This window comes from Berghia stephanieae, chromosome 10 (assembly GCF_034508935.2).
Source record: "Berghia stephanieae isolate SIO BIC M18660-M18661 chromosome 10, UCSD_Bste_1.3, whole genome shotgun sequence".
NCBI lineage: Eukaryota > Metazoa > Mollusca > Gastropoda > Nudibranchia > Aeolidiidae > Berghia > Berghia stephanieae.
This window is the reverse complement of record NC_088369.1, coordinates 45,935,359-45,950,947: the sequence shown is the minus strand read 5'-3', so window position 1 is coordinate 45,950,947 and position 15,589 is coordinate 45,935,359. Positions and strand designations below refer to the sequence as shown.

The window sequence follows — 15,589 nt, the reverse complement described above, 5'->3', positions numbered from 1 at the left end:
AAAAAAAAAAAAAAAGCCATTCATACTTAAATCAGGTTTAAACAAACAAACAAAAAAAAAATTAAATTAGTATATTTTTAGAAAATATCCGAATTTCAAGAAAATGTCTGTATCAACCCAAAATTACAGAATTTCTCTCTTTATTTCTATGAATTGTTACTTTAAAATGCTTAAGAACTGATGCAGGATTATCAACTCTGGTCAGAATTCTATTTCCTATTAAAGTAATTTTTGTTTTTTCCATCAATATTCCTAAAAAAAATTTGGTTAAAAAAATTGGAATATGAATAAAAGTAAAAGTACCGAATTAATGTATATTTGTACAATCTAGAGGGTGAAAAAATTGATTTGTGTACGAGGGTGTACAAAGCTGTTTTCGTGAATTCGCCACCAAAATTTGCCAATTCTAGGTTATTTTGTAAACTAATCACAAGATTTGGTTCTCATCATTTCATTGAACACTGAAAAATAAACTACAAGCTGAAAGTCTGGCACGGACAGGAAAGTACAAGATAGTTTCTCAAAGGATAGAAGACAATGTGGACAAAGTCTCTTTCCACAATGTATAAAGCTATTAATGTTATAAATTCAATTCAAAATGGTCTTTCTTTTGTTTTTCATCCTTTAACGGATGAAGAGGAGTCCTGTCCATAATGTTTCAAAAGACCTCTTTGTATTTTTGTATCAATTATTAGGAAAGCGACTTTGTCATTGGTTGGTTGACTTTTGATTATTTAACCCAGAGAAACTGAAGAAAATGAAGTCTTTCAACTTTCACAGTTTTTCAAAAGACCTCTTTGTATTTTTGTATCAACTGTCAGAAAAAAAAAAAAATATTAAGTTATGAAATGTAAGCTTCAATTTATTGAACAACGACAGATATCGTTATTTTCTCCTTCAAGTCTCAAGCAGCAACATTTTCATTTATAAACTGTTAGTAAAAATGGACTTTTGATGCAGTCTCATTTACCAATAAATTCTGTGAAAATGGCAGGTCTGTCTGCCCGTCTGTCTGTGTGTCTGTCTGTCCGTCTGTCTGTGTGTCTGTCTGTCCGTCTGTCTGTCTGCCCGTCTGTGTGTCTGTCTGTCTGTCTGTGTGTCTGTCTGTCTGTCCGTCTGCCTGTCTGTCTGCCCATCTGTCTGTCTGTGTGTGTCTGCCCATCTGTCTGTCTGTGTGTCTGTCTGTCTGTGTGTGTGTGTGTGTCTGTGTGTCTGTCAACTTACCCGAACTGTCAGTGGATGAAGATTTTGCCAACTCCTCTGGAGTGGCGCCAGGCTTGGGTGCCTGACACGCTGGGCATCGTACATACTTTCCCTGATTACGACACAGACAAGTGTCGCACTCCCAGCTGTCGGCATCGGGCTTGAACAGTTCACTCAAGGGAACGACTCCTCCCCCTGTTGTTGTCGTTGTCGCAGGCTCCGGGGCAGAAGTAGCAGCAGTTGCTGTTGTCGTCGTCCCAGGAGCTGGGCTTTTAGAAGCTGCTGCTGTTGCTGTCATTGTTGTTGTTGAACTGGGGGATGCAGACGACCCAGCCCCGAAAGCAAACCCTCCACTCGAAGCAATGCTCGGTTTGACAGGGGTCGAAGTTGATGACGGGGCGGTAGCAACTGACGTTGCAGTTGGAGATTTGCCAAAGGTTACGGTTGATTTTGATGAGGCTTCTGTCTGAGTGAAGAAGGAGAAAGGTGGTTTGCTTGTTGTCACGGCTGAGTCTACAGCATCCTTCCCTGCCTTGCTGCTGGGACTTTTGGCGTCCGTCTTTGCTGTAAGATGCAAACAAAACAGAATATCACTGTGTCAGGGGTATTAAATTGTGAGAACTCGGAGAGAAATCGAACAAGCACAAGCAGATTGCCTGGGCATTTTATAGCAGGCAGCGCTGACAAAAAACATTTATAAAATCAGACTTTTTAAATCTACTTAATCAACCCAGATTTACATCCGACAGGAAGAAGAGAATCTAATTCAGACTAATTGATTACAATTAGTACACAGTTTGGGTTTATTTTTTATTATTTAATTTTTTTCTTGGGAGGGGGGGGGGGGGAGAGGAGAAGACAGTTTAAGATACTAACACCAAAGGCCCAAACCCCAGTCTTTTCCTATTTACGTAATGTTAAGTAGCCATTCATGGAGGCGTGGTTTATCCTGGTTTGTATAGCATAAAATGGACAAAAGCAATTGCTTGCTATCCTTTGGATAGGACGCTAGTCTATCTCAATGTACTTTCCACCAGATCTTATAGGCACAGCTACCCAATCACTGCTGGGAGGTCAGAAAAAATCTCCACTGAACCCGGGATTGATCTCAGTCCCTTTGCGTGTGAAGCAAGTACTTTACCAACTGAGCTATCAGGGTCCTTCACGTAATATTGAATGGGAAGCAAAAATTTATTGCTACCCTTTAGAAATGTGTCAGTGCATGGCATAATCAGTCGGAAGGTGAAAACGTTGGATTTGCAAAAAATCTTTTTCATTTTCTAAAAGAATAAGCTCACCAGAGCATTTTAATCTTTACTTGAAGTAAATCGGGTGATTTTTCATGAAGTTATGGTCAGCTGTATGGGAAAGGTATCCACCAACTTTTCTCAAATTTCATACTTTTTCAACTTGACTAGCTGTAAAAATATTTAGAAGTGAAATTAAGCTTTGATATTTCCCGAAGATGTACAAAAAGGGTTAATTTAATCAGTTATGACAAGAACTCATTTTGGATAAAAATTTGACCTTCTAACTAAACTTGGCAATATCTCAGTTCAAACCTTTTCACCATCCGACTGACTGTAACATTTGTGGACGTCCTTGAGATAATCAGTCGCATGGTGAAAAGCTTCGAACAGAGATATTGACAATTTTAGACCTGCATGCGAGTCCTGACCAAATTGTCTGAACTTTTTCACACATATCGCATTACCGGATCTTTTATTTTGTAACTCAGTACTTAGTCATATACATTTTCTTTTGGATTGTCCTACCGAATATATTTATTTTAAAATGTTAAAAAGTACCAAACATTTATAGGGACAATGGACAGCATGGAGGTAGAGTGGTAGTTTGATATTTTTTCAAAAATAAAAATTAATAATTATTTTTTACATAGACAGATAGGCCTTTAAAAACCATTTAATAAGATACCTTACTTTTGGATCCAGGATAAACGGTTCCAAAGTTATGATGATTTTACTACTCTAAATTTACTCTTACAAAAAGCTCAAAATTGATTGAGAATTCCCCACTGGACAGCCTCTCGATAAGGTGACTACTGATTAAAACGGGATCTTAGCATAGAGAAAAGAGGGTTGGTCACTTGTGGTCAACATTAAACATACTGCACTGTCTTCAATCTTTATGAAATTTGATATAGACACAGACAAATGATTTATCTAGATGCCTTCTCTTTTATTTTTTTGCTATCTCAATTTTGAAAAAGATTTCAAAAGTTTTAAAATGATGTTATTTTTATCAAATTATAATTTTTGATACAATATGTCAACATTGATTTTTATCACATCAAAAGAAATCTTGATCTCTGCCCTTGAAAATGATACCAGAGCCGTTCATATACTGTGAAAAATAATGCAACGGCAACAGTGATTATGTGAAATTGTGTTATTCAAAATTTAACCCAAAGTTGCGCTTCACTTGTCCAATGGCTAATCGGCACCTGTCTACCTACAGACTGGGCTAGGGCTAGGATTGAGTGAGTTAAGAAATCTTGTGAAGCTTGGAGAGAGGACGAGTCTCTGTCTCAGCAGTGAAAACAGCCGTTAACGACTGAGCTGTTTTTCTTTTTTCTCTCTTGTGTTACTCACTTTGACTTTGACTGTCTGTGAGAATGCCTCTTTATGAATGATTTTCCTTTGCCACCGTAATCGGACCCCCACAGTAGTTTTTAACCTGGAATAATTGATCTTATCTCTAACTCTAAAGAGCAATAACCATCCCAATCATTAGACTTTAATCCACTGGCAAAAAAAAATACAAAATGCAGCACCCGGCTGGGCTGGCTTTCTCACGTACTCCGAAAGAAAATCATCGCCAATTCCATTTGAATAGATTTCGAACACCATTCTCAACTGACTTCAGATCCGACGAACGGTCAAAGAATTGTTCAGGCATGATAACAAAAAATAATGTAAAAGAGTAATAGATCAAAATATACAACGACAAATCCCGAAAGTTTATTGATAGAGCGAATAAAATTGAAATGTAGCAACGTTCAATTGAACAAACAAAAGTTACTTGAATGGAATACGAAAGTATGAAAACGAAAGTTAACGAACTGCGCATGCTCGATTATATCGACACACTTCTCGTTTTTCAGACAGTGAAGAGTTGCGGTCGAATCGAAGACTAGCGGAGTTTCCCGATAATTACCGAACGAGCGTAACGAGGGCTTGAAAGTGCCGACAATATTGTCAGCAATCCGACGCCCATTCGTCGGCACTTGACTGCTCGCCACCGGTCGAGTTGGGGCTCGCCGACACTCCGACAATTGACTTCACTCGCAATCAGATTACTTTAGCAATAAAATAAAAATAAGTGATCCGGGAGATCGCAACTACCGTGATTGTCGGAAAACCGACAATTGTCGGCACACATGCAGGTCTACAATTTTAGTCAAGAGATCAATTTTTATGGAAAATGAGTTATCAAAAATCGTTAAATCAAACATCTCTATACATGTTGTTGAAATATTTTTATTGAATTCTACTCCAAAATATTTTATTTTAATTTTCTATATGAAGGTAATTATTATACTTAATTTCAACTCTTGTCAACTTTGGAAGCGATTTTCTCAAAATTAGGGTTTCACACCCTAGCCCATGCATATGACGATAACTTCATGAAAAATCTCCCGATTTGCTTCAAGTAAAGATTAAAATGCTCAGGAGACATTGGGCTTTCAAAAAATGCAAAAAACTCCCGCAAAAAGAAAAATTTTCACCATGTGACTAATTATGTCAGGGACGCACACACATATATATGGTGTAAAAAATGAATGAATCAATCACCTGGACTGGCCGCTGCTCCAGGACTGCCACCATCCACTTTCTTGGACTTGGTCACACAGTCTTCAAACGCATCTTTGAACTTCTTGGCCTTTTCCGGGTTCTTGAACCGAACAGCCAGCTGTTCCATCTTCATCTCCTCCTCCGAATAATCCATAGCACTGTAGCACCAGCCCTTGTCAGAGCTGGCCAAGGGGGACAACTTCATGGAACCCGAGATGAAATGGTTGGCGCACAGCTTGAGGATCTTAGGGGAGGATAAGATTGAGAAATTAATATTTTGGTAGGAATTGATGATTCCAGCGTTACTAAGCATTGACAAACCTGCCAACCACTCATATTCCAAAAGTGGAATCAGAACGTCAGAAAATAGGAATTTGAGACAAACAATAGGAATCTTTTAACAATGGATAAATCTGTATCAAAACGACCACCAACTTTGTCACCAAACACATAAAGACAGTATTCCAGCACAGCTGGCCAAACTACACATCACATGTATTAGGTCATGATGGAGGGGGGAAGGGGGAAGGAGTGAAATAAATTTTTCCTACTTTTGGCAATCTTTAAAAAAAAAAAAATCAGCCCATCCCTCTTATCTTTTTAAATTTTTCGGCTTACCATTATGGTCCTTATTGAAAATGGGAATGTTAGAGACAATGGCCGAATCGCGGGGGGGTGAATAGGAATGATTCCACCAAAAGTGAAATGGTTGGGGGGGGGGGGGGGGGTGAATAGGAATGATTCCACCAAAAGTGGAATGGTTGGGGGGGGGGGGGGGTGAATAGGATATATTCCACCAAAAGTGGAATGGTTGGGGGGGGGGGGGGGGTGAATAAGAATGATTCCACCAAAAGTGGAATGGTTGGGGGGGGGGGGGGGGGGTGGTGAATAGGAATGATTCCACCAAAAGTGGAATGGTTGGGGGGGGGGGGGCGGGGGGGGGGGGGGGGTGAATAGGAATAATTCCACCAAAAGTGGAATGGTTGGGGGGGGGGGGGGTGAATAGGAATAATTCCACCAAAAGTGGAATGGTTGGGGGGGGGGGGGGGTGAATAGGAATTTCAAAATAGGAATATTCCACCAAAAGTGGAATGGTTGGGGGGGGGGGGGGTGAATAGGAATAATTCCACCAAAAGTGGAAGGTTGGTTGGGTGGGGGGGGGGGGGGGTGAATAGGAATAATTCCACCAAAAGTGGAATGGTTGGGGGGGGGTGAATAGGAATAAATAGGAATAATTCCACCAAAAGTGGAATGGTTGGGGGGGGGGGGGTGAATAGGAATAATTCCACCAAAAGTGGAATGGTTGGGGGGGGGGGGGGGGGTGGTGAATAGGAATGATTCCACCAAAAGTGGAATGGTTGGGGGGGGGGGGGGGGGGTGGTGAATAGGAATGATTCCACCAAAAGTGGAATGGTTGGGGCAGGCATGAATTCACCAGTCAGAATATTCTTTGCCATTCAACCCGTTCCATCCTTGGAGTTTTGACTTCAAAGTCTGGAACAGATTCATTCATTTCCATTGTGCTATTTACAGACAAAATGGGTTCAAACAGCTTTTCAAAATGCCACAACAATGCAAATATGGAACTTGGAACAGCTATGATTGTACCCTATACTTTAGGTTGGGAGAGTTTATTTTGTGCGGCTATGTGGTCTTGTGATATGACACTCGCTTTTGGATCGGAAGGTCCTGAGTTTAAGCCTCGTTCGGCGCATAATTGAGTCCTTGGAGAAGGCTCTTTACTCACATTCTCTAACCGTACTCTCTCTCTCTTCAGAGAGAGAGAGGTGAAATAGAGAGAGGTATAGAGTGTGTGAGAGAGAGCGAGCGATATATATATATATATATATTATATATATATATATATATATTATATATATATAGAGAGAGAGAGAGAGAGAGGAGAGAGAGAGAGAGAGAGAGAGAGAGAGGAGAGAGGAGGAGAGAGAGAGAGAGAGAGAGAGAGAGAGAGAGATAGAGATAGAGAGAGAGGGGGAGGAGAGAGAGAGATAGAGATAGAGAGAGAGGGGGAGGGAGAGAGAGAGAGAGAGGGAGAGAGAGAGAGAGAGAGAGAGAGAGAGAGGAGAGAGAGAGAGAGAGGGAGAGAGAGAGAGAGAGAGAGAGAGAGAGAGAGAGATGGAAAGAGAGGGAGATATAGAGAAAGAGAGAGATTTTTTTTTTTAAAGTTTTACGGCGCTTGTAACACATAAAGGTCATATCAGTGCCAGTAAAAAAGAAGAAAATGAAATAGTAAAAAGTTCTAGAACTACAATTAAAGTACCCAAGAAAAAGGAAGACAAAGGGGAATTAGTTCAAATAGGGAACAGATGCAAATTCCAAGAGCACACTATCAGTGAACTTAGTTTGAGATCACCTAAATGTCTCATCCTGACACAAGCACAGGCCCCCACTAAGAGTAACAGACTCAAATGTTTACAAATCGTATATAATATGTAAAACAATAATACAATGCATAACAGAGAGATGATTTACAAGAAAAAAATATCGTCTCCCAAAACTCTATACATTTTTAACTGTTTCCCTTCCACCCAGAGAGCGTGAGAGAGAGAGAGAGAGAGAGAGAGGGAGAGAGAGAGAGAGAGAGAGAGAGAGAGAGGAGAGAGAGAGAGAGAGGGGGGGGGCGTAGGTTACCTGATCTCTCCTCATGACCACTCTGTAACGATGTTCCTTATTGTCACAGAGAATCTTGATCTCCCCAACACCTCTTTCTTTCCACTGTCTGCTCTCGGTGTCATAGCGGAACAGACGACATCGGTCCACAAAGATCTGAAATTACAATAGAAATGATTAGATCATTGGTCATAGTTTTAAAAAATTAGGGCTGCCAACATGCTTCAACAGTCATGACGTCACTTCCCTCGTAATGACGCATGGTATATTAGTAACTGGCTCTAAACTATCTGAACAATGGCGGACGTCTTTATGAAATATTTCTCCGACGAGCATAAAAGTGTATCCAGAGGAGAAAAACATTATATATATGATCATGTTTTGACTTATACATTCTGATCACATGACATATGAAAAGTTCTAGCCAGCATGAAGAATAAAAAGTACCGATTTTCTTTGTTTAGAACCAAGATGGCCGCCGTTGCTGGGTGACGTGACATCAGACTAGTGAATCCAATTGGATTCAGTAGTCTGATGTCACAACACCCGGCAACGGCGGCCATCTTGGTTCTAAACAAAGAAAATCATTACTTTTTATTCTTCATGCTGGCTAGAACTGTTCATTCCCTTTTCATATCCCTTGTGATCAGAATGTGTAAAAGTCAAAACATGATCAAATTGATGGGGGTTTTTCCTCTGGATACGCGTTTAAGCTCGCCGGAAAAATATTTCATACAGCGTCCGCCATTGTTCCTATAGTTTAGAGCCAGTGTTACTAAGTTACCATACGTCATTAGGAAGGAAGTGACGTTACGACTGTTGAGGACAATTCAGGAGGCAAAAATTGACTGAATTTTGACACAAAGACGTTGACCGACTCCTTTGGGAGTGCTGACCTCCAGTAAAAACACATGACATAGTTAGCCTTTTCCCCGTATAGCAGCTAATTGGAAAATATACTGAGGGTTTATGACATACTGAACTCTGTAAATATACGGAACATTGGCAACTTTGTAAAATAAAAATCCCTTTATTCATCCCAAGGGGGAAATTTGTCTCCAAACAAGGACTGGAATAACCCAGCCATCAGCCGCAAATTGAGCTAGGGCGAGGTGACTTGCTGAAGGCCATCCAGGGCAGCGGCTGGTGATCGAACTCGGTACCTTTCGGGTATGAAGCAAAGACCGTACTGCTGAGGCACGCTGTCCCCTTTTTGTTTTGGGTTGCTTGTCCTTGTGGATTTAACAGCATTGGCAATTTGCCCAGAACATTTCAGCGCAAGTAAAACGTAAAAATGACAGGAGATTATTAAGAATTATATAGTAGTCGTCCTTCAGAGCCATCAGCCGATGAAGCCGGAGTTTTGTTATTGTTTTTAGGTGTTTAACGGCGCTTTCGACATGATTTAGGTCATTTAAGCGCCCGTTTCTGTCTTTATTCAATTTTTATCGGCCTCGAGGGGCCATAGCTGCTCAATCGTGTACTGTTGTAATAAAATCTTTATAAAATCATAACAGTTACATGTTTGTTAGGTAAAAATATCTATTTACAATTTCTGCAGGAGTTCACATTCCTGCAGATACTTTAAAATTGTAAGCGGATCGACCGACTGGAACAGAGACTTCAAGTCTCTGTTATCATAATGTTGTGACCTTATCTGTTCTAATTCTGTACATTCAATTAAAAAGTTTATCCCAGTTTCTATATTGTGAAATGACAACAGCAATTGCTTGCAATCTTTTGGATAGGACGCTAATCTATAGCACAGAACTTTCTGCCAGATTTAACCAACCCAGTTGGTCAATCACTGCTGGGTGGAAAAGAGGGTCAGAAAAGAAATCTTGACCCGTGATCGATCTTGGTCCCTTTGTGTGAAGTGAGTGCTCTACCGACTGGGCAATTGGGATTCAATAGAATTAGACTTTATTTTGCCACCCGTTGCCTGGAATTGTTTTTTTTTTTTTTTTTTGGGGGGGGGGGGGGGGGGGCTGGGGGATGGACAAAAAGTGAATTTAGCATCAAAATAATCAGAAATATCAAATTAAAATTTTTTTTTTCTATCTTAAAGATGTTCTCCTAAAATAAAACACACTCCAATTTCACACATTTCTGACGATACATTCACTATGACCATGGGCCACATAAAACACACCCCAGTTTCACACATTTATGACGATACATTCACTATGACCATGGGCCACATAAAACACACCCCAATTTCACACATTTATGACGATACATTCACTATGACCATGTGCCACATAAAACACACCCCAGTTTCACACATTTCTGACAATACATTCACTATGACCATGGGCCACATAAAACACACCCCAATTTCACACATTTCTGACGATACATTCACTATGACCATGGGCCACATAAAACACACCCCAGTTTCACACATTTCTGACGATACATTCACTATGACCATGGGCCACATAAAATACACCCCAGTTTCACACATTTATGACGATACATTCACTATGACCATGGGCCACATAAAACACACCCCAGTTTCACACATTTCTGACAATACATTCACTATGACCATGGGCCACATAAAACACACCCCAATTTCACACATTTCTGACAATACATTCACTATGACCATGGGCCACATAAAACACACCCAATTTCACACATTTCTGACAATACATTCACTATGACCATGGGCCACATAAAACACACCCAGTTTCACACATTTCTGACGCTACATTCACGGTGACCATGGGCCACATAAAACACACCCCAATTTCACACATTTCTGACGATACATTCACTATGACCATGGGCCACATAAAACACACCCCAGTTTCACACATTTCTGACGATACATTCACTATGACCATGGGCCACTGTTGTACCTCCAAACACCAAAGAAAAAGCAGGACCAAGGAGAGTGACAACACATTACAATTAATGCTCACTTGATGAAACAGGTTAGGTCTGTGGCTAAATTGTGATTAAATATTGGGAGAAAATACCATTTGACTCAAACCCTATTGCTAGAAAACACCATTTGACTCAAACCCTATTGCTAGAAAACACCATTTGACTCAAACCCTATTGATAGAAAACACCATTTGATTCAAACCCTATTGCTAGAAAACACCATTTGACTCAAACCCTATTGATAGAAAACACCATTTGACTCAAACCTATTGATAGAAAACACCATTTTGACTCAAACCCTATTGATAGAAAACACCATTTGACTCAAACCCTATTGATAGAAAACACCATTTGATTCAAACCTATTGATAGAAAACACCATTTGACTCAAACCCTATTGATAGAAAACACCATTTGATTCAAACCCTATTGATAGAAAACACCATTTGATTCAAACCCTATTGATAGAAAACACCATTTGATTCAAACCCTATTGATAGAAAACACCATTTGATTCAAACCCTATTGATAGAAAACACCATTTGACTCAAACCCTATTGATAGAAAACACCATTTGACTCAAACCCTATTGATAGAAAATACCATTTGATTCAAACCCTATTGATAGAAAACACCATTTGATTCAAACCCTATTGATAGAAAACACCATTTGACTCAAACCCTATTGATAGAAAACACCATTTGATTCAAACCCTATTGATAGAAAACACCATTTGACTCAAACCCTATTGATAGAAAACACCATTTGACTCAAACCCTATTGATAGAAAACACCATTTGATTCAAACCCTATTGATAGAAACACCATTTGACTCAAACCTATTGATAGAAAACACCATTTGATTCAAACCCTATTGATAGAAAACACATTTGATTCAAACCCTATTGATAGAAACACCATTTGATTCAAACCCTATTGATAGAAAACACCATTTGTTTCAAACCCTATTGATAGAAAACACCATTTGATTCAAACCCTATTGATAGAAAACACATTTGACTCAAACCCTATTGATAGAAAACACCATTTGACTCAAACCCTATTGATAGAAAACACCATTTGATTCAAACCCTATTGATAGAAAATACCATTTGATTCAAACCCTATTGATAGAAAATACCATTTGATTCAAACCCTATTGATAGAAAACACCATTTGATTCAAACCCTATTGATAGAAAACCATTTGACTCAAACCCTATTGATAGAAAACACCATTTGATTCAAACCTATTGATAGAAAACACCATTTGATTCAAACCCTATTGATAGAAAACCCATTTGATCAAACCCTATTGATAGAAAACACCATTTGACTCAAACCCTATTGATAGAAAATACCATTTGATTCAAACCCTATTGATAGAAAACACCATTTGATTCAAACCCTATTGATAGAAAACACCATTTGACTCAAACCCTATTGATAGAAAACACATTTGATTCAAACCCTATTGATAGAAAACACCATTTGATTCAAACCTATTGATAGAAAACACCATTTGACTCAAACCCTATTGATAGAAAACACCAGTTGACTCAAACCCTATTGATAGAAAATACCATTTGATTCAAACCCTATTGATAGAAAACACCATTTGACTCAAACCCTATTGATAGAAAACACCATTTGACTCAAACCCTATTGATAGAAAATACCATTTGATTCAAACCCTATTGATAGAAAACACCATTTGATTCAAACCCTATTGATAGAAAACACCATTTGACTCAAACCCTATTGATAGAAAATACCATTTGACTCAAACCCTATTGATAGAAAACACCATTTGATTCAAAACCCTATTGATAGAAAACACCATTTGACTCAAACCTATTGATAGAAAACACCATTTGACTCAAACCCTATTGATAGAAAATACCATTTGATTCAAACCCTATTGATAGAAAATACCATTTGACTCAAACCCTATTGCTAGAAAACACCATTTGATTCAAACCCTATTGATAGAAAACACCATTTGACTCAAACCTTATTGATAGAAAACACCATTTGATTCAAACCCTATTGATAGAAATACCATTTGATTCAAACCCTATTGATAGAAAACACCATTTGATTCAAACCCTATTGATAGAAAACACCATTTGACTCAAACCCTATTGATAGAAAACACCATTTGACTCAAACCCTATTGATAGAAAATACCATTTGATTCAAACCCTATTGATAGAAAATACCATTTGATTTAAACCCTATTGCTAGAAAATACCATTTGATTCAAACCCTATTGATAGAAAACACCATTTGACTCAAACCCTATTGATAGAAAACACCATTTGATTCAAACCCTATTGATAGAAAATACCATTTGATTCAAACCCTATTGATAGAAAACACCATTTGACTTCAAACCCTATTGATAGAAAACACCATTTGATTCAAACCCTATTGATAGAAAACACCATTTGATCAAACCCTATTGATAGAAAAACACATTTGATTCAAACCCTATTGATAGAAAACACCATTTGATTCAACCCTATTGATAGAAAACACCATTTGACTCAAACCCTATTGATAGAAAACACCATTTGACTCAAACCCTATGATAGAAAACACCATTTGATTCAAACCCTATTGATAGAAAACACCATTTGATCAAACCCTATGATAGAAAACACATTTGATCAACCCTATGATAGAAAACACCATTTGATCAAACCCTATTGATAGAAAACACCATTTGATTCAAACCTATTGATAGAAAACACATTTGATTCAAACCCTATTGATAGAAAACACCATTTGATAAACCTATTGATAGAAAACACCATTTGATCAAACCCTATTGATAGAAAACACCATTTGACTCAAACCCTATTGATAGAAAACACCATTTGATCAAACCCTATTGATAGAAAACACCATTTGACTCAAACCCTATTGATAGAAAACACCATTTGATTCAAACCCTATTGATAGAAAACACCATTTGATCAAACCTATTGATAAAACACCATTTGATCAAACCTATTGTAGAAAACCATTTGATTCAAACCCTATTGATAGAAAACACCATTTGATCAAACCTATTGATAGAAAACACCATTTGACTCAAACCCTATGATAGAAAACACCATTTGACTCAAACCCTATTGATAGAAAACACCATTTGACTCAACCCTATTGATAGAAAACACCATTTGACTCAAACCCTATTGATAGAAAACACCATTTGACTCAAACCCTATTGATAGAAAACACCATTGACTCAAACCCTATTGATAGAAAACATTTGATTCAAACCTATTGATGAAAACACATTTGATCAAACCCTATTGATAGAAAAACACCATTTGACTCAAACCCTATTGATAGAAAACACCATTTGACTCAAACCTATTGATAGAAAACACCATTTGATTCAAACCCTATTGATAGAAAACACCATTTGATTCAAACCCTATTGATAGAAAACACCATTTGACTCAAACCCTATTGATAGAAAACACCATTTGACTCAAACCCTATTGATAGAAAACACCATTTGACTCAAACCCTATTGATAGAAAACACCATTTGATCAAACCTATTGATAGAAAACACCATTTGATCAAACCCTATTGATAGAAAACCACCATTTGACTCAAACCCTATTGATAGAAAACACCATTTGACTCAACCCTATTGATAGAAAAACCATTTGACTCAAACCTATTGATAGAAAACACCATTTGACTCAAACCCTATTGATAGAAAACACCCTTGACTCAAACCTATTGATAGAAAACACCATTTACTCAAACCCTATTGATAGAAAACACCATTTGATCAAACCATGAAGAAAACACATTTGATCAAACCCATTGATAGAAACACATTTGATTCAACCCTATTGATAGAAAACACCATTTGATCAAACCCTATTGATAGAAAACACCATTTGACTCAAACCCTATGATAGAAAACACCATTTGACTCAAACCCTATTGATAGAAAACACCATTTGACTCAAACCTATTGATAGAAAACTTATCAACCTATTTGAAAAACCTTTGACTATTGAAGAAACACCATTTGACTCAACCCTATTGATAGAAAACACCATTTGACTCAAACCTATTGATAGAAAACACCATTTGAATCAACCTTTGTTACACATTATCAAACCCTAATGATGAAAACTTTGTAACTTGTAAAATACAATTGATTCAACCTAAGATGAAACCACATTGTGACTTCAAACCTGATTGATAGAAAAAACACATTATCCAAAACATGATAGAAAAACCATTTGACTTAACCTATTGATAGAAAAACTTTGCTCAAACCTATTGTGAAGAAAACACCATTGCTCAAACCCTTGTAATACCCATTTTTTCCACCAGATGGTAAGGAAAACATTTGATCAACATTGTTGACTCCCATTACTTCAACCCTTGTCAGAATACTCTTGATCAAACCTATTGATAGAAAACCCATTTGATTCAAACCCTATTGATAGAAAACACCATTTGATCAAACCCTATTGATAGAAAACACCATTTGACTCAAACCCTATTGATAGAAAACACCATTTGACTCAAACCCTATTGATAGAAAAACCATTTGATTCAAACCCTATTGATAGAAAACACCATTTGATCTCAAACCCTATTGATAGAAAACACCATTTGACTCAAACCCTATTGATAGAAAACACCATTTGACTCAAACCCTATTGATAGAAAACACCATTTGACTTCAAACCCTATTGATAGAAAACACCATTTGACTCAAACCTATTGATAGAAAACACCATTTGATCAAACCCTATTGATAGAAAACACCATTTGATCAAAACCCTATTGATAGAAAACACCATTTGACTCAAACCCTATTGATAGAAAACACATTTGACTCAAACCCTATTGATAGAAAAACCATTTGACTCAAACCCTATTGATAGAAATACCATTTGACTCAAACCCTATTGTAGAAAAACCATTTGATTCAAACCCTATTGATAGAAAACACCATTTGACTCAAACCCTATTGATAGAAAAACCCATTTGATTCAA

The 15,589-nt window shown here is 37.8% G+C and overlaps 1 protein-coding gene across 1 annotated transcript in view; it reads right to left on the bottom strand.

The window, feature by feature from the left end:
* The window catches only part of LOC144955870 (E3 SUMO-protein ligase RanBP2-like), a 159,830-nt gene that overhangs the window by 46,808 nt on the left and 97,433 nt on the right, over positions 1-15,589 (bottom strand). The window contains 3 exon segments of the mRNA XM_078886100.1: positions 1,225-1,767; positions 5,019-5,262; positions 7,671-7,805. Coding sequence (XP_078742226.1) covers positions 1,225-1,767; positions 5,019-5,262; positions 7,671-7,805 — 922 coding nt within the window.